General features: G+C 45.4%; 1 protein-coding gene across 2 annotated transcripts in view; it reads left to right on the plus strand.

The window, feature by feature from the left end:
- The first annotated feature begins 2,000 nt into the window (after window positions 1–2,000).
- Window positions 2,001–26,732, plus strand: part of RBBP8NL (RBBP8 N-terminal like) — a 48,354-nt gene continuing 23,622 nt past the window's right edge. Inside the window, exons 1-3 of one of the 2 annotated variants that reach the window (XM_073682980.1) lie at window positions 2,001–2,152; window positions 7,731–7,850; window positions 16,458–16,500. In XM_073682980.1, coding sequence (XP_073539081.1) covers window positions 7,784–7,850; window positions 16,458–16,500 — 110 coding nt within the window. In that variant the 5' untranslated portion in view covers window positions 2,001–2,152; window positions 7,731–7,783. Of the gene's footprint in view, window positions 2,153–5,491; window positions 5,514–7,730; window positions 7,851–16,457; window positions 16,501–26,732 lie in introns of those variants that run through there. The other variant, XM_073682979.1, reaches the window with a different exon arrangement.

Genomic DNA, 26,732 nt, shown 5'->3' on the forward strand with positions numbered 1-26,732 from the left:
TAGGGCAGCGGAGAGAAGGACCAAGTGCGAAGACGGTCAAAGTAGGAACACGAGAACGTGGGGTTCCGCCAGGCATTCCTAAGCTGCTTAAAGAAGGACTGAACCCCTGCCCGGTGAAAGCAGCGCGACGAGGGAGGCCTTCACCTGTAAAGTGCACTTGTGAATTGCCTAAGAACTGTAAGTAAAATCTTGGACGACTGCATCGAACAGCCTCCGTCTGTTTCTTCACTGGCGCCATTAATCCTCACCGCACTACAATGCCCAGCGCACCTTCCATCTATTTTACACTGCCCTGAGGCCTGCTCCACCTGTGGGGAGCCGTACCATCTTTAGCTGCCCTGACATCTGCCTCAGAGGACTGTTGCAGCGCTGGTGATCCTCCCCAGACACCACAGGTGGTGTCACGAACTCTTTGAACATTAACTAATAATAGGTAGCCCCTTTTGTGCACTGACCGCCCTGGGCCAGACACCGTGATGACCCCAGTGATCCGCCACCGGCCCCTGGGGGCAAGTCATCATCAATGTCTGATCAGTGGGGGTGTGACACCCAACACCCCCGCCGATCAGCTGTTCTCGGTGTCGGCCAGAACTGCTCAGTTACGGCGCTACACAGCTCCGTCGACGGAATAGTGGCCGCGGCCGGGTACTGCACATCAGCCTCTTTAAGGGAAGGTGCTGTGATTTTTAACTCTGTATTAATAAGAATTATTGATTATATAATCAATTATTTTTAATACAAATATAATTCTACAACTTTAATAGTATTTACTTTAGCCACTGGAGGCTGCCATCTATGGGGCTGTGTAAGCGTCTGAGCAGGACACTTACACACCTCGCTTACGACAGCCCCTAGGCATAAGAGACTGCGGACGGATGGTGATCGAATCTCTTGTATTGGGCCATCAATGTTAAAGTCCCAGACAGCCCCTTTAAAGGAGCACTCCAGACTAAACTAATACACCATGTTATACCAAGTGCACAGGGATTCTCTCATGGGTATTCTATGTATCCCCCTTATATTGTATACTAGACCATACACAATATTACACATTTGCACAGAGTGCTCCTTTAGAGAGTAACTGTCACTTTAATGTTTATTTCATAAATCAATAGTAAAAATAAGCAAATTTATAATATATATTATGAGAGAAATTTGCTTATTTCCTAGACTGATCTTTCACTCTCAATTCATGGATAAAATCCATATTCAGTGAAGACAGATTTCCCTATTACTGAGATAGAAGTTGACAGTTAGTGCTTTGAAAAACCAATGGAGAGGGAGGAGCCAGAGACAGACACAGACATTCTGCTGTAAGTTCTACGGATATGACAGTTACACTTCTCCATAGAACTTTATGAGCACTAATTGTCATCTCCTATCTCTGGAATGGGAAAAATCTATTCTCACTGAAGACAGATTTTACCCCTGAATTGCAAATATAGAGAATGAAAAATCTAGGAGAAAGAAGCGGATTTCTCTGATAAGATATATAACAAAGTTTCTTATTTTCACATGTACTATTGATTTATGGAAAAAATAAAAACGACTTAGGTTTTCATATAGAGGGATCACTTGCCCCCCAGGTATTTTACATGGCCCTAATAATTAAAATATAGAATGTGAGCATGATACCTGGCAAAAGGGGGAGCTAGGGGATTAAACCTGTGAATGATAAATTGGGACCATATGAGTTGTCACCAGGAACACGACCACTGGATAGAACGCGACAGAGGAGGGCAAGAAGGACTCATATTTTATTTATGGGGGAACAAGTCTTTAATGTCTAGATTGAATGTCACAGAGCCGCCATCTCTAGATTCCCATACTACAATCGTATCTCTATTGCGGCCAGCACCATACGAGTTCTGCAGCTTTGTTGGGAAACAGCAGGACCGGTTTGTCCACTTAGACTATGGTTTGCCTCGTTCCTGCTGCAGGGATGAAGGAACTTAAACCTGTTCAGCGAGTTTGTCAAAAAGAAAGGAAAAAAAAAAAAAAGAAAAAAGACAAATTTATTTTATTTGTGTGTTTGGTATCTGTGCGGTCGGACTGCCGGCTGATATCAGGCTGCGGAGACTCTTCCAATTTGCCAAATTTGAACGTGGTGGACGCCAAGCCCTGGGGGACTGGAGGTGTCTGCGAGGGATATGTAAGTGACATGTGTGCCGTGCATTTACGGCTATCGTCGGGGCATATATTGTCACTGTAATATACAGACGGAGGCAGGACTGCAGGGGATGGGAGGAACAGACCTGAGTGGTGGTCAGCCATCACTCATATCAGACTGTGAGGGTCTAAGCGGAAGAGGAACATGTGGTCTGGGGTGGATGGGGTGACCTTCAAAATGATGCAAGAGCATGGTGGCTATCATTGATTTTGGTGGCCCAGTGTATGTAGAGCGGTGTATATATTCATAGCTATATTATATTATATTTTGTGGATCAGGAATAAATTTAAAAATTATATTTCCACCACCTTTGTCTATTGTTGCAATGTTGGGTATTGCATGTTAGCACCATTGAAGTAAATGAGGTTGAAATGCAATACAACATACAACCTGTAGTCGGAGGTGGCGCTGTTTTCAAAAGGAATTTATTTTGGACAACCCTTTAATAAAGGTCCAGCGTCCATCCCTGCTGGTGCGCTGATGTATACTCATATCAGGCTGGATAGAGCTGTCCGTATATATTAGTGACCATGTGTATATACATTTTATACTACATTGTGATATATAAGGGTCCGGTAAGGTTATGTACCAGGATACAGGACAGCCAACTAGACTTAGTTTAGGTAAAATGTATTTTCTTGTAGAGGTTAAAATAGCCCCCAGAGGCACATTTTAATCCAGGATTAAAAAAAAAAAAGAAGAACATAGACACTTTCTTCCAAAATCAGCACCAAACCTATCAATAGGTTGTATTGGTATTTAATAGAGCTGCCTGCAGTACCAGACACAACCAGTAGGTAAGTGTGGTGCTATTTCTCCTCCTAGACAACCCCTTTAAGGTCACATGTAAAGGGTTAACAGTTAATGGCTGCAGAAGGCACATGACTCCACAGACTCTTGAGGTTGGCAGTGACTTCTCCAGTGTTACCCCACAGGAATGCAGGAGTAGAGGCCGCCACATAAGAGGAGCTTTGTGCTCACACACCAAGCAGGTGGAATGTCTCTGAAGGAATGGCAGTGCCCTGCCGCCCAGGCAGCCGGAGAATAAACAGTCTTTGTCTGCAGGTCATTAAATATAATCAAAGAGACCTGACGAAACACTCCAGGAGATAAAAAGCGTTCCAAGACTTTCTCAACCAGTCGTCCAGCAGACATGTCATCTGTCATAGCCGCCCTTAATCTGACCATAGACGTAATCCGTAACAATCAGTCCCACCCAAGCGAAATCGGCTCCATGATGTTGGTTATATTTATACTACAGTCTAGCCAAAAAATTTTGCCAAAATCCATTTCCATTGTAAAACATCGTCCATTTCTACTACTTTTTAATTAAAAAAAAGGCTTGAAATTATAAAAGTTAAAAAAAAAATAGTCATAAAAAAAATACTCCCCACTGATCATGTTCTCATCCCACGCCGGTCTCTTCAACACAGGGACATGTAAACTGTGCAGCCAATCACTGACAGCAGCAGTTACCAGTCTGTTAGTGATTGGCTGCAGCGGTCACTTGTCCCTGTGTTAGGATGTCACCTCTGCAGCTGGAAGTAGAGACTGGCGGGGGCCAGCCATCGTCAGGAGAGGAGCAGCGGGGAGAGATAAGAACAGCTACTTTTATCATTTTAAACCATTTAATTTTTTAAAGATAAAATTGGAAATGGAAAACCCCTTTAAATAAATGCTCAGTGTAAAACGAATATGTTAAGGTCCTGAGTGGCAAAGCATGACATTAAATCTATTAGCTATAAGACATCAGTGAGCGGCTATAAAGAGTGTCTCTCAGCTTGGAGGACCCAGCATGTCCGTGCATTACAAAGAGAGCTCATTGATTTCATTAGGTACCATGTAATACTTTATTTCTCCAGTGGGGGTGCTGGAGGGAGATTGAAAACTTGCTGCTGCTTCTCAATACCAAAAAAAGCGCCACTCATTTGTGGGGTGCTACATGTTATTAAATAGAGCTGAGCGGCACTACCACACAAAGCCAGTAGACAGGAGTGGCGCTGTATCTGGTAGAAAATACTTATGTGAATCTAATACAACTCCTTTAAATCTAGGCTACATTGTGTGGGCCAATACATGAAAGTAAAGCATTCACATACCGCAGTACCTCTGTATACCTCCTTCTCAGAAATCGTGCCAGCGGTGCACAAGCGGTGAAAAATAATCCTCTCCTATTCAGCAAAGGAAGGATCATGTGTGCAAGATGGAGATTTTCTTGTGTGACTAGGAGCATGTGCTGCCATTAATACTGAGCATTTTATGTCCTGTCTGTGCTGAGTCTTATACCAGGCATGGGCCGCACAGTGGAGCTGGGAGTAGACCATGTGTGGCAAGCACGAACGTTAATCTCAGCCTTTTACCACTAGCTGTTCCATTTCTTAATATATCTTTATCTCAGCCTCAGCTTTACTTTTCTGATACAGATCTCCAATCTCCTAGCATAGATAATAACATTCTAATGGCCTGTAGTCACCACTAGGGGGAGCTTAGGAGTTTTTTGCATACTGTATTACTATTGAGTTCAGTGTATGAACAGTAAGCTCCTGAGCTCCCTCTAGTGGTGGCTGCTGGTGGCCAGAATGGCATTATTTGAAGCAGTTATATCATCAATCCAACAACTCCAGTCCCTATACCCTATATATAAAGAAAATATTCAGCTCAGAATTTAGAATCTGACACTATTGAGTTCCTTAAAGAGTTATTCTCATCTTTAAAAGTTATCACCTATCGGTGAGGCTCCGTAAGCTGTGACCCCCACCAATACAGGGAATGGGGGTCTAAAACTGCCAAAATGGAGGGCGGACAAACGCACCACAACCGCATAGCCAAATACAGCACTTGGCTTTTTCCAGCAGTCCCACAGAGAATGAATGAAGCGGTGGTGTGTATGATATGGTTCCATTCCAGTGGCGTTCTGCAGAGCCCATTCTCAGGGGTCCAAATCTGGGGGTAACCTAAATGATAAAAAATGGGATTAACCCTTTAAGGCCCTTTTACATGGGTCAATAATTGGTCGGACGATCATGCTTTTAAAGGTGTTGTGCGTCAATCTGTTTAATGATCGTTCAGGCGCAGAACGTCTTGCTCATTTGTCTAAGCGGCATGCTGTGCTGCAGAAGTGATCAGATCACACCCTTGTACTGGTGCAGCAGTCGGGCACAGCTTGTATACATACAACACTCATGGGTTAATCAGGCCTGTTTTGTAAACCAGAATCTGTTTATTTTTGGGGCGGTAATACTGGCAGCTATTACATGACAGAGCGACGGAGCGTATCAGGTGTAGAGCCGTCCATCATATGTCATTCGGCTGGATGGTGGTGCTGGCAGTAACGTGTTATCAGGTTGTACTTCATCATATTACAGGACGTCTGTAGTCAGAGATTAGACTAAATTTCTGCCCCCCTCTTTTCATAACCTAAATCGGTACGAAATTCTGTGCTTGATCGCCAATTTTCTGAGCTTATGTAGAAATGAATGGAGAGAGCCATGCCTGCGCAGCCACCGCTTATTCCAGTGTACATCGGCGATCGATGCTTATCCTATCCCTATGTCATAAATGTCCAAGACAGGAACACCCCTTTAATATAGCTTTCTACAGATGAGAATTCTGTTTTCCTGATGCAGAGGATAAACATGGACTTAAAGGGGTTGTCAACTACATTTCATAAACGTAATAATGGGCCCAGGGTGGTGGTAAAAGAAAATGTATATGTTATTTGTGCACTTTACAACCACCCTGGAAAGATTAACACATTCATGAAATGTAGTGGACAACCCTTTTAAATGATAAAATTCTGGTATATATATATATATATATATATATAGATAGATATGTATATATTATTAGAAATTTTTTTTTTTAGCCTCTACTAACTAACATTCATCACATGCAGAATTAGCGGAACCAACAGTTCTGGGTCCTTTCCAATAATACTTTGGTCACTTCTGGGGGCATTGCTTATGCCATTATTTGGGCACCATATGTTGCCTGTTTCTTGAGTTTTATCCAGGGGTGTTCATAGGTCTGATAATAGACTGGGTATAAAACACCCCTTCCCTCCTGCCCTGAGATGTAGCCTGACGTGGTGCACCTCATATCAACATGATTATTGACAAATATCATAAAAACTCAATTAATTGGGGATTTTTTTTAAATCAGCCCTATTAGAAGTAAAGGGTTAATCTGGAATAATTGCAGACATACCTGAGGATGTTGTAGCAAACAATTAAATTTTGAGGGGGTCTTATGGTGCATTACAATATTTTTTTGTGGCATTACTCTAAATACGAGGAGTGGTTAACCTTTAATTCTCACAAGTTCAACCAGACAGTCAACATAAAGTGAAATAACAAGTTCTCCGCTATGTCATCTCTCTTTACAATGGGTCAAATGACACACAGGGTGTACAGGACAAATACTCACCTGCTCCGCACAGCTTACAGTCATAACCCAGATAATATTTCAGCACGATAATCAAGAGTTTAGTTTCACTAAAGAAATAGGATTCTCAAAGACGTCTCAAAAATAGTCCTTCTAATATCCTTAGTACAATAGACTAAAGAGAAGAAAAGCTGGCATGAAATGCGTTGTGTTCGAATATGTTGCGTGTCTCTGTATTTTACATAGATAAATATAATACTTCAAGATGTCATAAAAGTAGTCCATATGATATACTTAGTACTGTAGAATATAGAGAAGAAAAGCTGGAGTGAAACGCGTTGTGATCAAATATGTAATGTGTGTTTCTGCTTGATGTGAATCCCTTCTATAGTATCATAGTCGAAAGAGAAGAAAAACTAAATTGAAGCGCGTGGGATTTTAATTTGCCATATGTAAATAACTGCTTGGTGTGAATCTGTCCCTTAAAAAAAAAGACTTTTGAATATTCTGATTTTTTTTTTTTTACGATTTAATGCAACAGTAACGAAGGAGCATGGAAAATAGTGGGAGTGAAACGCGTCGTATATTTATGTATACGATGTATGCTAATGCTTAGAGTAAATCCATGAGGCTGTATATTGATGCCAAGCGTTGGCACCATCGCCAGCTTGTTCAAACACAAAATGCCTGGCAGCACAGCAGAGTCTCCACCAAACGCATCCAGTTCTGAAACAGGATTGCCGGGAGCCATCGCTGAGTCACTAAACCACAAGGTATCAGACTCAAAGTGGATTTTACTAAATGACTGTTGGATTAATAATTTCAAAAGGCGTTAAATAAGATACAAAATACCTGAGAGAATTGGTCACCGGGACAATCCCTCACTCAATGGCCCACCAATATGCTAAGGAAAGGGTGCAATAATGTGGGCCCTGCCTATTGGACCCCTAAAAAGTGATCTCAACATGTCCCCCCGCTCACAGCGCTCTGAGGAGAAATACTGCAGCTGCATACCCCTCCTACCCTTTACCTATGTCTTCTATTAATAATATATTGGTAGGGCAGGTACATGCAGGATGCTTATTAGCCGATGATGGCCCCCAAACCGCTGGCTGGGAACAATGGTGTCATGTTTGAGAACAATAATAACATCTTATTAATCTCTTCCTATTCTAAGGGCAACATCTGAATGGTTATAACCCTGAATCTGTGAACGAAAAGTGTGGCAATATGGCGAATGAAAGCTTTACCGACGCTCTGCACAGACTGAAGGAGATACATGACAAGGAAGTAGTAGGTAAGGCCAGGGATATACATATACAGAACGCTTATCACTGCTCTCTTCTGTGACGAGACATGCACCTATGTGAGCTGCACATGACCCGCCTTTCCTACATGTAACCATTAAAGTGAACCTGTGTGCAGGTTTTTGCTACCTAATCTGAGAGCAGCATGATGTATGGGCTGATACCCTGATTCCAGCAATGTGTCACTTATTGGACTGCTTACTGTAGTTTTTATAAACTCACTGTTTTATCAGCGGGAGATTATCACTAGAGGACTAGTAAGCCATGCATCCACCACTGATTGGCAGCTTTCTGCCTATGCACAGTGTACACAAAAAGCTGCCAATCAGTGATGTGGATGGTTTATACAGGACTCAGCATTCAGAGAACTGCTAGATCTCCAGCAGAGAAAAGTTTTTAATCAAAACTGGAACAAGCAGCCCAGTAAGTGACACATTGCTGGAATCAGGGTCTCTGATAATACTTTTCTCAGATGGGGTACCAAAAACATGGTGACAGATTCCTTTTAAAATGCTGGAAACTGCTCTAAAATACTTTTCAAAGGGTATATGTATTTACCAATTTTGCTATCCTCCAATGCATCTTAAAGGAAATTAAAAAAAATGTTGCAAATAGTTTTCCTAAAAATTCTGACATTTTGTGTCTACAGCTCCTCTGCAGACCTATGTGTCACCATATTGTTTCGAAGTAGTTTGATCCTGCAGTCACATTACTCTCCGAAATAACACATGACAGCATTATAATTTATCATGGAGACATATGGGTTTGCATTGCAGCTCTGTACAGAATAGGAAATGTTTTTGCAAATTTTCTTCAATTGTATTTTATATGCATTGGAGTAATAAAAAAATGATTGCAAAAGTACTCAAATGTTTTAGAGCATATAGGTAGTCCCACCTTATAAGATGAAGGTTCGTTTATGATAAGTTGCGGTCCAACCGCAGTGGTGCTGTCAGCAGGGTACTGCAGCCGACCCCTATTCACTTGGAAAGAGCCGTGCTGCTGTTCCCCTGCACAGCCAGTGACTTAGGGGGAAAGCCGTGCAGAGACTGCTACACTGAATGAGTGCTACTGCACATTTATTTTCAGGATTAGTGGGGTCCGAGAAATCGTACCGCTGCCGATCACACAAATCCTAGTGAACTTTCTTACTGTTTTACAGTGCCTTGAAAAAGTATTCATACCTTGTGAACTTTTACACATTTTTACACGTTACACCCACAAACTTACATTTATTTTATTGGGATTTTATATACCAAACACAAAGTAGCAAGTATTTGTGAAGTGTACAGGAAATTATACATTGTTTTCTAATTATTTTAAAAATATAAATCTGAAAATTGTGAAGTGGATTTGTATTCAGCCCCCTGTAGTCTGATACCCCTAAATAAATCTCGAGACCACTTGCCTCCAGAAGTCACATAATTAGAAAATTGAGTCCAATGTGTGTAATTTATTCGCAGTATAACTACAGCTGTTTTGTGAAGGCCTCAGAGGTTTGAGAACATTAGTGATAAAAGAGCATCATGAAAACTAAGAAACACAACAGACAGGTCAGGGATAAAGTTGTGGAGAAAAGTAAAGCTGGGTTATGTTGAAAAAAAAATAGCCCGAGCTCTGAACATCTCACGGAGTACTGCTCAATCCATCATCCAAAAATGGAAGGAGTGTGGCACAACTGTAAATCTACCAAGACATAGCCGTCTACCTCAACCGACATCCCAAGCAAGGAGAGAACTAATTAGATATGCAGCCAAGAGGCCCATGGTCACTCTGGTGGAGCTGCAGAGATCCACAGGTCAGGTGGGAAAATGTACACAGAACAACTATTAGGCCATGGCCCCACTATCAGTATTCGGTCAGTATTTTTTCTCAGGAATGGGAGCCAAAACCAGGAGTTGGTGATAAATGCAGAATTGGTGCACTTGTTTCTATTATACTGTACCTTTAATCTGATTATTCCTCACCTGGTTTTGGCTCCCACTCCTGAGAAAAAATACTGACCGAATCCTGACCAAATACTGATAGTGGGGTCGTGGCTTTAGTCTTATACTGCACAAATCTGGCCTTTATGGAAGAGTGGCAAGTAGAAAGTCATTTTTTAAACCAAGTCATAAGTAGTCCTATCTGCAGTTTGCTAAAAGTCATGTAGGGTTAACAGCTAGCATGTGAAAGAAGATGCTCTGGTCAGGTGAGACCAAAGTAGAACTTTTTTGGCTAAATGCAAAATGCTATGTGTGGGGAGAAAACTAACATTGCACATCACCCTAAAAACACCATCCCCACCATCAAACATGTTGGTGGCATCATGCTATTGGGATGCTTTTCTTCAGCAGAGACAAGGGAAGCTGGTCAGAATTGATGGGAAGATGGATAGAGCTAAATACAGAGCAATCCTGGAGGAAAACTTGCTAGAGGCTGGCAAAGACTTTAGACTGGGGTGTAGGTTCACCTTTCAGCAGTACAACGACATATTCAAGTGCTTAAATGGTCCAGTCACAGTCCAGACCTAAATCCCATTGAGAATTTGTGGCAAGACCTGAAAATTTCTGCTCACAGTCACCTCCATCCAATCTCACTGAGCTAGAACTAGTTTGCCAAGAAGAATGGGCAAAAATGTCAGCCTCTAGATGTGCAAATCTGGTAGAGACAGCCCCCATAAGACTTGCAGCAGTATTTGCAGTGAAAGGTGGTCCTACAAAGTAATTACTCAGGGGGACTGAATACAAATGCACATCACAATTTTCAGATTTCTCTTTTTAAAATATTTTGAAACCCATGTATCATTTTCTTTACACTTCACAAATACTTGCTCCTTTGTGTTGATATATCATATACAATTCCAATAAAATGCATTTAAATTTGTGGGTGTAACATGAAAAAATGTGGAAAGTTTCCGGGGTATGAATATATACTGTATTTTATATAAACTTTCTTAGCAGCATCTTCCATTCACCACTTCCACAATCATTTCAACAACAGGCAGGATTAATGATTTGTCTTGTCTTTCAAGGACAGGATGAGGCACGTCTGAGAACCTTGAGAAAAATGCTCTGGGAAACACTGCGTGCACTGGGCTGTGTTGGTTAAACGAGTACGGCTGGTGGTGAGACCGCATTGTTTTCCTCAGCGTTTAGACAGGTTGGAGAAGAACCACTCATGAATAGACTTGTCCCACCGATCTCTCACATGGCTGTTTGGAGCCTGGTGTTTCTGTGACTTTAAGGGGACACTCAGCAACTATGACTGCACATGATAGATGACCTGGAAAACTATTTAAACATATTTATGCTGATTTTATTACTATCAGTAGGACCGAGGCAAATCCAGCATATCACTATGCCAAGTGTCCGCTGCCGCCTTCCCTAACAGTGAAGTGCCCTCGGCTCTATACTGCAAGCGTTCCTCAACCCCTCCCAGCTGCTCCTGAGTGACGGCTGTACTGAGTAAAAGGGGACTAGAAATGTAAAAAAAACTAAATCAGTAATATCCACTGGTACAGACTTTTCCCTGGACTGAGTAGCGACAGGAAGCAGAGATATAACCGTTCAATGAGCTGACAGATTGCTGCAGCCAGTGATTGGCTGCAGCAGTAAGGCTATGTGCACACGGTCGGTATTAGCAGCGCTTTGAACTTAGCATACTTTATGCTGCATCCAAAGCGTTGCACACAGGTGAATCCGCATGTGTTCAATGAACCATGCGGATTCACCGCATCCTATACATTGCACTGTTATAATTTCTCTAGACTAGCGTCTCCGCAAGAGAAATTGACATCCTACGGTCTGTAAAGACGCGCTGCATGTCGGTGTCCGCGGGTGATCCGCAGGTGTACGGAGACGCATAGTGGGCATGGGATTTCTTGAAATCCCATCCACTATGCTGTAACATCTGGCCGCTGCGGTTTGCACGCAGTGTAAGTGCGCTGCGTACAATCTGCAGCAATTACTGATCGTGTGCTCGTACCCTAAGACCGCTTGCACTGACGTGCTGCTCAAAGTTATCTGAACGCTGCAGCAAATCATTATTTTACATGGACAAACCTTTTAAAGTGCAGAACGGAGATGTTGGGGAGTACTGACTGCAGAGTCCAAGACACTTCACTGTTAGGCAACCATACTTGGATTAAAGCTGGGACTACTCGGCGGGCATGAGCCGCATGACACCAATTCTCTAACAAGTGGTGTGACCAAAAAAATCTGAGCAAAATGTATCAAAATAAATACATTTGACATAGACACCTGATTTAAATAGGTTGTCCGGGACTTTAACACTGATGGCTATCCTTAGGATAGGTCCTCAATGTCTAATCGGTGGGGGTGTGACACCCGGCACACCCGCTGATCAGCTGCTCTCGGTGTGGGGGCGGCGGAAGGAAGTGCTCAGTTACAGAGCTGCACAGCTCCGCCGACGGAATAGTGGCCGCGGCCAGGTACTACACATCCACCTCCTATTTGAATAAGGGGCGGATGTGCAGTACCCGGCTGTGGCCACTATGCAGTCGTAAAGGAGCCGTGCTGTGCAGTTCTGGCTGATGTCGACAATGGGAATAGCTGATCAGCCAGGGTGCCGGGTGTCGCATCCCCACCGATCAGACACTGATGACCTATCCTACGGATAGGTCATCAATGTCAAAGTCCCGGACAACCCCTTTAATGCTTACAGTCTTATGATTGGTGTGCGCCTCCATGAACCACACCACAAATCTTACTCTATTCCCTACAGTCTCTGGAGTAAGAGTTCTGGAGTAGGGAATGCCACATCTCCTCATGAATTAGATGAGCTGTGGCTTCAGGCCATCACCGTACCCCTATCCCGCAAAGCACAGCTCCGACGGCGGAACAGTGGCCACTGCCTGGTATTGCACATCCACCCCCTCATTTATTTTAATAAGTGGCGGATGTGCAGTACCTGGCCGAGGCCACTATACAAGGATAAGGCCATTAATGTTAAAGTCCTGGACAACCCCTTTAAGCAACAGGCAATGTTCAGATGACACATTACCTTTAAATTAGCTGATAAACAGTAGGGGCCCATATACTATTTCTTCACAGGGACCAGATACTGTCTGCCCCTTAGTTGCCGCCAGATATGTTTGGCAGAGGCTTATTCTGTTCTCTCCATTGATAACCCATGCATGTTCAGCCAAGCTGATCATATACAGTATGTGCAGGGGGAGGGATGAGCAATAGAGCTGTGGGCAGAACTGGCATGTAACTAGCACATCGTAGGTGTATTGGCACCTTTAGTACAATGGACTATAAATAAGTGAAACATGTTGAGTTTTAATTTGTCATGTGTACTAGCGATTGGTATTTTACAGGTATTCAGGTACTACAGGTATTGTTAGTACTTAGTACTAATGAATGTAATTCAGAGACATAAAAGGGAATGAAACGCGTTGTCAATGTAAGATTTGTGCCAATGCCTAGAATAGATCTATCATGTTGTGGAAGTCCTGTTATAGAGAAATGAACGTGTAATGTTGCAGCCATATGTCTTTTCCTTATGCAATGATAAATAATGATAAATTAACACAATTTTAAAGGGCTGGTAATCTTATCATACCAAATGTGTCAGGGCCATTATTTTGTGGCACTTAATAATATACAAGTATTACAGGTTCTCCTCCTCCTTCTTCAGACTGCACAGCTCTCTTGTCCACAGAATGACCGCTGACAGAGGTGCATGTAACCAGACCTGTCCATCAAGATCCTCCAATGGAAAAACACTGCACCTGGAAAGCTGGAAAAGCTGTTTTTCAATTAAAAGAGACTGTTGGACAGGTCTGGTCAAGTGCTCCTCCATCAAGTCATTATGTGGACGAGAGAGCTGTGCAGTATGTGAAGAAAGAAGTGCAGGAGGAGAACCTGTAAGGCAATACCTGTACATAAGTAAGGGACAGAAGATCATGTCCTCAACAGATTTATTAAAATGTGGACAATACCTTTAAGGAAAAAAAAAAACAAGCAAAAAGTCCTATAGGCTTCACCTATCAGGGCATGCACATTGCATGGATATGTAGTTTCAGAAGAGCTGGTGAACCACAGGTTGGAGATCATTGATCTAGAACTTTACAACTTTACTACAGGTCTTTCTACTCTTGAACCTCCTAGAACATTATGGATCTTCTCAGCCTCGCCCATTTCAGTCCATGAGAATCATCTACAACTTTCTGAATACAATTCCAGTCTAGGACCATAGACATGTATTCAAGTTCCAGGATATAATTTGAAAACTGGTCAATTGATGAGAGGTTGCCATTATATGGTGGCACTTTCACCCACATGTTCCTGTGTACAATCAGGGTACCCCTCCAGTTGGGCTCCAGACATGTCTCTCAGGTCATACTGTCCTCTACAGATGGCCAGCGTCCTGATAGACCAGTTTTAACACGACCTTAAAGCTTCTGATACTACATGCCTGTCCATAGTCTGGTGGATTTGCGGGTAACGACACTGTAATTTAACCCCTTTTAACCCAATTTCATCTGTGAAGGGTGACCAGATTTTTCATCACCTCACACCAGACGGAGCTACATGGAATTTAACAAGTATTTCGGACTTCTTTCAATGTCACATTTTCTTAGAACACTGGCAAAGTCTAAGTTGAAGTGCAAATAGCTGTTGGAGTTGTGTAAAAAGCCAGAAACCCGACAGACAGGTTTGTCACGTGTCACGAGTCGTTAAGGGAAAGAATATTTTCCCATTATTGAGCAGACATGTAGCAATGTGTGTGGCAGAGAGTCTCAGACAGCGGAGGTATAAAACTGTGCTGTATAACACACGGCTGCCCTTATTATACACAGGGAAATTCAATTCATCATTGCAGAAGTTGGCAAGGTTTGTAAAGGGAACAGTTTTCTTCCTCAACCCACCCCGGAACTGCTGTTGGCAGATCCTTCAAACTTATTGGAGAACCATAAACAGTACTTGTGCATGGAAATAAATGAAGGCCCCCAAATACATTTGACAAAAGTTTGCTGACCCCACTAATTTTAGCGCCATGTATATAGGCACCTTAACACTTCACATCATGGCCAGCTATCTTCCTTAAAATCCGGTATAACTACTAAATATAATAATGATCCCAAAGGTCCAGAAGACAACTCCATTTGGAGGTGACACTGGAGACAATCACTTGTCACTAGGTCTATTCTTTTTAGGATAGTTCACACATAATCTATAAGACCGAAATGATGCAATGAGAACCTGTTCATCATAGATGGAGAGTGGCCCTCAGAATAATTCCCCCAAGTTTTCTTATAATTTACCTATAGTAGCCAAGGAAGTCACCGTGAATCTCCATTCAGAAAACTATAAGCAAATGTATCACATACGAATGTTTAACAGTTTTCTAACTCATGCAGAATTATACTTAGTTCTCCCTTAAGGCTTGGCTCACTCCAGTTTCACGGCTTCTCTTCATAACAGAACCAGGAGCTAGAGCAGTTCTGATGGATCAGTTTCTAAATGCATCCCAACAATTCTATTAGCTTGATAGGGTGCCCATCGCGGTTCCAGTATTCCTGACTATAGAGCTGCAGACTACATCACCTTTGATGTTACTAATTTCAGAATCATTAATAAAAAGAGCATAGAACAGTGTGAACAGAGGTTTACATTGTCTGATAATGTGTATCATAAATGGTGTAAAGTGGCATTCAATAATCTACATGTAATGCGTTCTTGAAAGGTTAACAATCTTTCTCGCTTACAGCAACAATGCTGTTACTCTAATTATTAACCACCCCTTTGATAAACAAGCAAGAAAATCTGCTACAGACTTCCATCACTAAGTTGTTTACAAACCTGCCAGATCACTTTTGACTACAGAAACCCTAAAATGTTGGAAATTTGAACAATTATACAATTAACAATTTTAAGACTGATCATAGTAACTGCTGTGCACATGATATGACCATCACTGCAGATAACTGAGGACAATCAATAAAAAAAATTAGAAAATGTGCTTAAAAAACTGCAACTAATTATTTGTAGCTATTGCTTTGGGACATATCATTACTGTAACCTGTGCAATTGCACAGGGCGTAAGAGGTTAGAGCCCGCTTCAACCTCCTAAGCAGCAAGCAGTTTCTGTCACAGACACATAAAGGGGTGTATTATGATCCGCTATTGGACTGCAAAGAGCCCACATACTGTTCTTGCACAGGGGCCTCTTATGTCTGTGTCCGCCCCTGGTTTTGTATTATCTCATTACAATGACACCTGATAAGATATCTTAGATTCCAAATGAACAGTTAGTTCTAGAAGTTAATGTTTTAGAAGCAGGATAAATAAGCAAGTGTAAGGATCTGAGCAGGGGCCAAATTGTGATTTCTAGATGACTGGTTCAGAACATATCCAAAACAGGTCTTGTAGGGTGTTCCCAGTATTCAGTGGCTAGTACTTGTCAAAAGTGGTCCAAGTAAGGACAACCAGTGAATCAGTGGTAGGATCATAAGTCTCTAACTTTTTTAGTCAAAATGTGTTGTTTTTTTTTGCTTCTTTTGTGCCATGTTTGCCTCTAGTTAGAACAATCATCAGGACTTTACACTTAGAAGTTAATAACTATGTTAATAACTTGCTTTGTTTCAGGTATGCAAGCAAAACTCACAGAATTAACAATGGAGAAGTGTCGGTGAGTTAGGCTTTATTAGACTATTTTTCTCAGTTTTTATACATCACTGATTTATGAGTTTCCACTTATATTCCTATTTTTTTCTCACCATTACAATCTAATTAAAATGCAGAAGAACAGAGACTCAATGCTGCCCTCCTACTCCCTCTATCTGGAGAAAAGAGTATTGCAGGCATCTTTTTTGCTCCCATTACGGTTCCTAAAAATATTTAGTTATATTAAAAGCAAAGCCTTATTTACACACCTGTTTTTATTATACATATGCTGACTGTTTCTTTTAATGAACAGTACATGGACACATTATATTTTTAGACTCTTTTCACATGTCCACAAAAATGAAACAGAAAAGTATTGTTCTTTACTCCAATGTGTAGACCAAATTCACTCATCCTAGCAAATAATCTGTAATTCAAACCGAGAACAGACAGATGTCATCTGTGTTACAGACGCACGCTGTCCGTTTGAAATACGGACATGTAAAAAATGTCTAAAAAGGAATCTGACGCCAGGTTTCTGCCACCTAATTTGAGAGCAGCATAATATAGAGACAGAAACCCTGTTTGCAGCGATGTGTTAACTACTGGACTTCTTGCTGTAGTTTTGATAAAATCACTGTTTTATCAGCAAGAGATTATCATAAGAGGACTAGAAAACTTGCTGTCAAGTTGTCATCCATACTCATGAGCTCTTTGTTGCTGTGTACACAAAGCTGCCAATCAGTGGTGTGGGCAAAGTTATACAGAGCTCAACATTCAGAGAACTGGTAGATCTGCAGAAGATAAAACAGTGGTTTTATCAAAACTGCAGCAAGCAGCCTGGTATTTGATACATTGCTGGAATCAGGGTCTCTGACCCTACATCATGCTGCCCTTAGATCAGAAACCTGTTAACAGATTTCTTTTAAATACATTTTCCTGATAATAAAATGCAATTGTTTCATGTTATAAAAAAGAAAACTGGTCGGCTGGGTAAATGTGCTGCTATATGTTATGTATAAGTGTGTGTGTGTGTGCGTGTGTGTGCGTGTGTGTGTGTGTGTGTGTGTGTGTGTGTGTGTGTGTGTGTGTGTGTATGTATGTATGTATGTATGTGTATATATATATATATATATATATATACTGCTCAAAAAAATAAAGGGAACACTTAAACAACAGAATATAACTCCAAGTAAGTCAAACTTCTGTGAAATCAAACTGTCCACTTAGGAAGCAACACTGTTTGACAATCAATTTCACATGCTGTTGTGCAAATGGAATAGACAATAGATGGAAATTATTGGCAATTATCAAGACACACTCAATAAAGGAGTGGTTCTGCAGGTGGGGACCACAGACCACATCTCAGTACCAATGCTTTCTGGCTGATGTTTTGGTCACTTTTGAATGTTGGTTGTGCTTTTACACTCGTGGTAGCATGAGACGGACTCTACAACCCACAGAAGTTGCTCAGGTAGTGCAGCTCATCCAAGATGGCACATCAATGCGAAGGTTTGCTGTGTCTGTCAGCGTAGTGTCCAGAGGCTGGAGGTGCTACCAGGAGACAGGCCAGTACACCAGGAGACGTGGAGGGGGCCGTAGGAGGGCAACAACCCAGCAGCAGGACCGCTACCTCCGCCTTTGTGCAAGGAGGAACAGGAGAAGCACTGCCAGAGCCCTGCAAAAAGACATCCAGCAGGCCACAAATGTGCATGTGTCTGCACAAACGGTTAGAAATTGACTCCATGAGTGTGGCATGAGGGCCCGACGTCCACAGATGGGGGTTGTGCTCACAGCCCAACACCGTGCAGGACGCTTGGCATTTGTCACAGAACACCAGGATTAGCAAAGTCGCCACTGGCGCTCTGTGCTCTTCACAGATGAAAGCAGGTTCACACTGAGCACATGTGACAGACGTGACAGAGTCTGGAGATGCCGTGGAGAGCGATTTGCTGCCTGCAACATCCTTCAGCATGACCGGTTTGGCAGTGGGTCAGTAATGGTGTGAGGTGGCATTTCTTAGGAGGGCCGCACAGCCCTCCATGTGCTCGCCAGAGGTAACCTGACTGCCATTAGGTACCGAGATGAGATCCTCAGACCCCTTGTGAGACCATATGCTGGTACGGTTGGCCCTGGCTTCCTCCTAATGCAGGACAATGCCAGACCTCATGTGGCTGGAGTGTGTCAGAAGTTCCTGCAAGATGAAGGCATTGAAGCTATGGACTGGCCCGCCCGTTCCCCAGACCTAAATCCGATTGAGCACATCTGGGACATCATGTCTCGCTCCATCCACCAACGTCACGTTGCACCACAGACTGTCCAGGATTTGGCGGATGCTTTAGTCCAGGTCTGGGAGGAGATCCCACAGGAGACCATTCGCAACCTCATCAGGAGCATGCCCAGGCATTGAAGGGAGGTCATACAGGCACGTGGAGGCCACACACAATACTGAGCATCGTTTTGACTTGTTTTAAGGACATTACAACAAAGTTGGATCAGCATGTACTGTGTTTTTCCACTTTAATTTTGGGGGGTGACTCCAAATCCAGGCCTCCATTGGTTAATAAATTTGATTTCCATTGATGATTTTTGTGTGATTTTGTTGTCAGCATATTCAACTTTGTACAGAACAAAGTATCCAATGAGAATATTTCATTCATTCAGATCTAGGATGTGTTATTTGAGTGTTCCCTTTATTTTTTTGGGCAGTGTATATATATATATATATATATATATATATATATATATGTATATATGCATATTAGACACCCACACATAACATATAACATCACATTTATCCAGCAGACTAGTTACCCATTAATAATCTGTTTTCTTTTAGAACATTGCATATATACAGTACAGACCAAAAGTTTGGACACACCTTCTCATTTAAAGATTTTTCTGTATTTTCATGACTTTGAAAATTGTACATTCACACTGAAGGCATCAAAACTATGAATTAACACATGTGGAATTATTTACTTAACAAAAAAGTGTGAAACAACTGAAAATATGTCTTATATTCTTGGTTCTTCAAAGTAGCCACCTTTTGCTTTGATGACTGCTTTGCACACTCTTGGCATTCTCTTGATGAGCTTCAAGAGGTAGTCACCGGAAATGGTTTTCACTTCACAGGTGTGCCCTGTCAGGTTTAATAAGTGGGATTTCTTGCCTTATAAATGGGGTTGGGACCATCAGTTATGTTGTGCAGAAGTCAGATGGATACACAGCTGATAGTCCTACTGAATAGACTGTTAGAATTTGTATTATGGCAAGAAAAAAGCAGCTAAGTAAAGAAAAACGAGTGGCCATCATTACTTTAAGAAATGAAGGTCAGTCAGTCCGAAAAATTGGGCAAACTTTGAATGTGTCCCCAAGTGCAGTTGCAAAAACCATCAAGCGCTACAAAGAAACTGGCTCACATGAGGACCACCCCAGGAAAGGAAGACCAAGAGTCACCTCTGCTTCTGAGGATAAGTTTATCCGAGTCACCAGCCTCAGAAATCGCAGGTTAACAGCAGCTCAGATTAGAGACCAGGTCAATGCCACACAGAGTTCTAGCAGCAGACACATCTCTACAACAACTGTTAAGAGGAGACTTTGTGCAGCAGGCCTTCATGGTAAAATAGCTGCTAGGAAACCACTGCTAAGGACAGGCAACAAGCAGAAGAGACTTGTTTGGGCTAAAGAACACAAGGAATGGACATTAGACCAGTGGAAATCTGTGCTTTGGTCTGATGAGTCCAAATTTGTGATCTTTGGTTCCAACCACCGTGTCTTTGTGCAACGCAGAAAAGGTGAACGGAGGGACTCTACATACCTGGTTTCCACCGTGAAGCATGGAGGAGGAGGTGTGATGGTGTGGGGGTGCTTTGCTGGTGACACTGTTGGGCATTTATTCAAAATTGAAAGCATACTGAACCAGCATGGCTACCACAGCATCTTGTAGCGGCATGCTATTCCATCCAGTTTGCATTTAGTTGGACCATAATTTATTTTTCAACAGGACAATGACCCCAAACACACCTCCAGGCTGTGTAAGAGCTATTTGACCAAGAGGGAGAGTGATGGGTGCTACGCCAGATGACCTGGCCTCCACAGTCACCAGACCTGAACCCAATTGAGATGGTTTGGGGTGAGCTGGACCGCAGAGTGAAGGCAAAAGCGCCAACAAGTGCTAAGCATCTCTGGGAACTCCTTCAAGATTGTTGGAAGACCATTTCCGGTGACTACCTCTTGAAGCTCATCAAGAGAATGCCAAGAGTGTGCAAAGCAGTCATCAAAGCAAAAGGTGGCTACTTTTAAGAACCTAGAATATGTAACGGGTCTGGGAGGCGGAACCTCTGAGCTACTATACAAGGGGGCGGTCCTTGTAAGGGAGCGGGTGGCGACCAGGCAGGCAGTCACAGCAGATGACCGGGACAGTCTCTGGAAGAACGGGCAGGAGGTCACGGCAAGTGACTGGGGCAGTCTCTGGATGAACGGGCAGATGGTCACGGCAAGTGACCGGGGCAGTCTCTGGATGAACGGGCAGATGGTCACGGCAAGTGACCGGGGCAGTCTCTGGGTAAAGGGTTGGTACGACCTGTGGCGGCTGATGGTAGACGTGAGCTCCCAGGTGAGCAGGCGAGAGTCTCTGGATAAACGGGTGGTCACGGCATGTGACGGCGGAGCCTCCAGGAAGACCAACAGACAGGCGGCAGATGAGCGCTCCCAGGTGAGCGGGCAGAAGTCTCTGGACAGGCGGGTGGTCACAGCACGTGACGGCAGAGCCTCCAGGTAGGCTAGGAGACAGGCAGCAGATGAGCGCTCCCAGGTGAGCGGGCAGGAGTCACTGGACAGGCAGGTGGTCACAGCACGTGACGGCGGAGCCTCCAGGTAGGCTAGCAGGCAGGTAGCAGATGTGCGCTCCCAGGTGAGCGGGCAAGCTGGTCCATAGACAGACTGACAGGAGTTGGAAGGCAGACCGTCGGACCTCAGGCAAGCAGGCAGGTAGCTGATGTGCGCTCCCAGGTGAGCGGGCAAGCTGGTCCTTAGACAGACTGACAGGAGTTGTAAGGCAGACCGTCGGACCTCAGGCTAGCAGGCAGGTAGCAGAATATCAGGCAGGAATAAGACAGCAAGCTGACAGGAATCTGGCAGGTATCTGGCAGGTAACTGGCAACGGGACCTGAGGGCTGAAGCAGAGTAGTGAACAGTGCAACAACATTGCTCGGGCACCTCCATTTTGGAGGAGGTGCCTTATATATGGTGAAGTCCTCCGGCCATTGGCTGGGGACTCCTTAGGACGGCGCGCGCGGCCCCTTTAAGAGGGAGGGAGAGCGCGCGCGCGCGCCCTAAGCACAGTGGCCGGGAAGGAGCGCGCGCTGCCAGCAGAGCGGGAGGAGGACGCCGGGCACGGAGCAGAGAGGTGAGGGGAACAGCGTCCCTGCCTAGCAGAGGGCAGGGACGCCGGCGCTACAGTACCCCCCCTTTAGGCCCCCCCTTTTTTAGGCCAGACAGAAATTTAGCAAGGATAAGAGGGGCATGGATGTTCTCCCGGGGCTCCCACGTTCTCTCCTCAGGACCAAACCCCTTCCAATCTACTAGAAAAAAGGTCTTTCCTCTTACCCTTTTGGTGGCAAGAATGTTCTCTACCTCAAACTCGTCCTCAGCAGAAACCAGAGCAGGAGGCGTACCTGTAGAGTTGGAAAAAGAGTTAAGTACCACAGGTTTGAGGAGAGATACATGTAAGGAGTTAGGGATCCGTAAGTTGGCCGGGAGTTTCAATTTATAGGCCACCGGGTTGATCTGATTGATGACCTCCAGAGGACCGATGAACCGAGGCCCTAACTTGTAAGAAGGTATCTTGAGTCGGACATATTTAGATGAGAGCCAGACTTTATCTCCAGGACGAAATTGTGGAGGATCCAGGCGTTTTTTGTCAGCGTGTCTTTTCATCCGTTCGGACGACTGAAGGAGTGCGGATCGGGTACTCTCCCAAATGGAGGAAAATTTGCTAACGAGAGATTCCGCAGCCGGGTTGTCCACAGAGGTGGAGACAGGAAAAGGAATCCGAGGATGCTGACCGAAGACTACAAAAAACGGGGATTTGGAGGAGGATTCGCTCTCGTGATTGTTATAAGAGAACTCGGCCCATGGTAGGAGATCCACCCAGTCTGAATGATGGGCATTAACGAAGTGCCGGAGGTAACTGGTCAGGTTCTGATTGATCCGCTCCACTTGACCATTGGACTGTGGGTGGTAAGCGGAAGAGAAGTCCAGGGTGACGTCTAGCAGTTTACAAGTGGCTCTCCAGAAGCGTGAGGTGAACTGTACCCCACGATCCGACACGATGTGGAGGGGCAGGCCATGAAGACGAAAGATGTGACGAATAAAGTCTTTAGCTAGCTCGGGTGCAGACGGGAGGCCTGGCAGGGGAACGAAATGAGCCATCTTGGAGAAGCGGTCAGCGACCACCCAAATGACCGTACAACCGGCAGAGACTGGGAGGTCAGTTATAAAGTCCATTGCTATATGCTGCCAGGGGGCAGCAGGTACAGAAAGCGGAAGGAGGCGACCGGCTGGCAGATGTCTCGGAACCTTGTTGCGGGCGCAGGACACACAGGCAGAAACAAAGTCTATAACGTCCTTGTGCAGGGTAGGCCACCAGTAGTGCCGGGTAATAAGCTGGAGGGTCTTTTTCTGACCGGCATGGCCAGCCAGTTTAGACGAGTGACCCCAGTGAAGGATCTTCTCCCGATCAGGTACTGATACGAACGTCTTTCTGGGAGGGAGACGATTTAGACTCACGGGAGCCACCTGCATTACTCTGGCGGGATCGATGATGTGTTTCGGATCTTCCTCGAGATCAGACACCAGAAAGGATCGAGACAAGGCGTCGGCCTTGACGTTTTTGTCAGCCGGGCGAAAATGAAGAACAAAATCAAAGCGAGCAAAAAACAAGGACCACCGGGCTTGGCGCGGGTTAAGTCTCTGGGCATGCTGGAGGTAAGCCAAGTTCTTGTGGTCAGTGTAAATTATTACCGGGTGAAGAGCCCCCTCGAGCAGGTAACGCCACTCCTCCAATGCCAGTTTGATGGCCAATAACTCTCGGTCTCCTATGGAATAATTGCGCTCTGAGGAGGAGAAGAGTTTAGAGAAGAAGCCGCAAGTTACCATCCTCCCGGAAGATGATTTTTGAGTAAGTACCGCTCCGGCTCCAGAGGAGGAGGCGTCAACTTCCAGGAAGAACTGCTTGTTGCCGTCCGGGCGATGCAGCACCGGGGCGGAAGAGAAGGCCTGTTTTAAGGAAAGAAAGGCCTCCTCTGCTTCGGGCGGCCACTCTTTGGGATTAGTACCCTTACGGGTGAGCGCGGAAATTGGGGCAGTCCGGGAAGAGAAGTGTGGTATGAAGAGGCGGTAGTAGTTGGCGAAGCCCAGGAACCGCTGAATGGCCTTCAACCCCTCCGGTCGAGGCCATTTCTCGATGGCAGACAGTTTCTCTGGATCCATTCGTAGGCCGGTCTGAGAAATAATGTAGCCCAAAAACGGAAGCAAGGTCTGCTCAAAGAGGCACTTCTCGTATTTAGCGAAGAGGTGATTCTGCCTGAGCCTGAGCAGGACCTGACGAACGTCCCTCCGGTGAGTCTGGAGATCCGGAGAGAAGACCAAGATGTCGTCCAGGTACACCACTACGCAGGAGTAGAGAAGGTCCCGGAAGATGTCATTGACCAACTCTTGAAAGACGGCAGGAGCGTTACAGAGACCAAAGGGCATTACCAGATATTCATAGTGGCCGTCCCGGGTGTTGAATGCCGTCTTCCATTCATCCCCCTGACGGATACGAACCAGGTTGTACGCCCCACGGAGGTCCAGTTTGGTGAAGATTCTAGCCCCCCTCAGACGATCAAATAACTCCGGAATGAGCGGAAGGGGGTACTTATTCTTCACCGTGATCTGGTTAAGGCCTCTATAGTCTATACAGGGACGGAGAGAACCGTCCTTCTTTTTGACGAAAAAGAAGCCTGCTCCCGCCGGGGAGGTAGATTTCCGGATGAATCCCCTGGCCAGATTCTCCTCAATATATTCGGACATCGACCGGGTCTCAGCAGCGGATAATGGATAAATACGCCCACGGGGAGGAGTAGTACCGGGTAACAGGTCGATAGGGCAGTCGTATGGTCTATGAGGGGGTAGTGTCTCTGCCTCCTTTTTATTAAAGACATCAGCATAAGACCAATAAGGAATCGGAAGTCCAGGTAGATTAGCTGGGGTAGGAGAAGGACGGACGGGATGGACGGGAACCAGACAGGTCTTATGGCAGTCCTGTCCCCAGCGAAGGACCTCTCCGGTCTGCCAGTCAAGCACGGGTGCATGTCTCTGGAGCCAAGGTAGACCTAGCAAGAGGGCGTGAGAGAGTCCAGGCAGAACATGAAAGGAGATACTCTCAGAATGCAGCATTCCCACATGCAGAGTAATGGATTCGGTGATGAGTTGGATGGGGCGTGGTAAGAGACCCCCATCCACGGCAGCAACAGACAAGGGTACAGCCAGAGGTTTGGTGGGGATGCGGTATTTCTCTACCAGGGACTGTGAAATAAGATTCCCGGCTGCTCCAGAGTCAAGTTGGGCTAGTTCGAAATAACGGTTCTTCCCGCAGACGATTGAGACTGACAGCAGCAGAGATGGAGAGGATTTATTCTTGTCTAGGTCGACCTCTCTGAGCGAACCTAGACACAGGCGTTTCCCGACCTCTCCGGGCAGGCACGGATCCGGTGCTCCTTACTGCCACAGTAGAAGCAGCTCCCCTCGGCACGGCGTAAGTCCTGACGAGTTTTGACCATCTTGGTCTGGTCGACCTGCATAGGCTCAGGAGAGTGTACCTGGGGAGAGACGGAGGGAGTGACGGGTTTCTGAAAAGTAGGAGCTAGACGTGGAAACCTCCTCTCACGGGTGACCTCTTTGGCACGCTCCTGGAACCGTAGGTCAATCCGGGTGGCAAGAGTTATTAGGTCATCGAGAGTGGTAGGAATGTCCCGACCGGCAAGTTCATCTTTAATACGGCCTGACAGACCCTCCCAGAAGACGGATACCAGAGCGTCGTTATCCCAGGCCAGCTCCGAGGCAAGGGTACGGAACCGTATGGCATATTGGCCCACGGTGAGACCTCCCTGACGGAGGCGTAGCAGTGATGATGCGGATGAGGTCTTCCGTCCGGGTTCGTCGAAGACTTTCCGGAAAGCCGTGAGAAAGGCAGGCAAGTCGGACACCAGGGGGTCTCCTCTCTCCCATAGAGGATTTAGCCAGACCAGGGCCTCCCCGGTGAGATGGGACATGATGAAGGCAATTTTGGCCCAGTCGGAGTTAAACTGGTGGGACAATAGTTCAAAGTGCAGGGTGCACTGATTTATGAAGCCCCGAGCCTGGGCGGAGTCGCCTCCGAAGCGAGGAGGTGCAGAAAGCCGGGGTCCGGGGTAGGATACCATGGTATTAGTGGGCAGCGGAGCTGCCGGATTGCGAGTCATGGCACTGGCGGAGGTTGCTGGCGGAGCAGTCAGAGTGTCCAGGCGAGAATTGACATTCCGCAGGTGACCCAGGATGGACTCCTGTTGGGACCTCTGACGGGACAGTTCATGACACAGGTCCGAGAGCGAGGGAGCTTGGGTGCCACCGGGTTCCATGGCCCGAGCAAACTGTAACGGGTCTGGGAGGCGGAACCTCTGAGCTACTATACAAGGGGGCGGTCCTTGTAAGGGAGCGGGTGGCGATCAGGCAGGTAGTCACAGCAGATGACCGGGACAGTCTCTGGAAGAACGGGCAGGAGGTCACGGCAAGTGACTGGGGCAGTCTCTGGATGAACGGGCAGATGGTCACGGCAAGTGACCGGGGCAGTCTCTGGATGAACGGGCAGATGGTCACGGCAAGTGACCGGGGCAGTCTCTGGGTAAAGGGTTGGTACGACCTGTGGCGGCTGATGGTAGACGTGAGCTCCCAGGTGAGCAGGCGAGAGTCTCTGGATAAACGGGTGGTCACGGCATGTGACGGCGGAGCCTCCAGGAAGACCAACAGACAGGCGGCAGATGAGCGCTCCCAGGTGAGCGGGCAGAAGTCTCTGGACAGGCGGGTGGTCACAGCACGTGACGGCAGAGCCTCCAGGTAGGCTAGGAGACAGGCAGCAGATGAGCGCTCCCAGGTGAGCGGGCAGGAGTCACTGGACAGGCAGGTGGTCACAGCACGTGACGGCGGAGCCTCCAGGTAGGCTAGCAGGCAGGTAGC

Source organism: Phyllobates terribilis, unplaced genomic scaffold, assembly GCF_046119375.1.
Source record: "Phyllobates terribilis strain yellow unplaced genomic scaffold, ASM4611937v1 Scaffold_5__5_contigs__length_657084704, whole genome shotgun sequence".
NCBI classification, from domain to species: Eukaryota; Metazoa; Chordata; class Amphibia; order Anura; family Dendrobatidae; genus Phyllobates; species Phyllobates terribilis.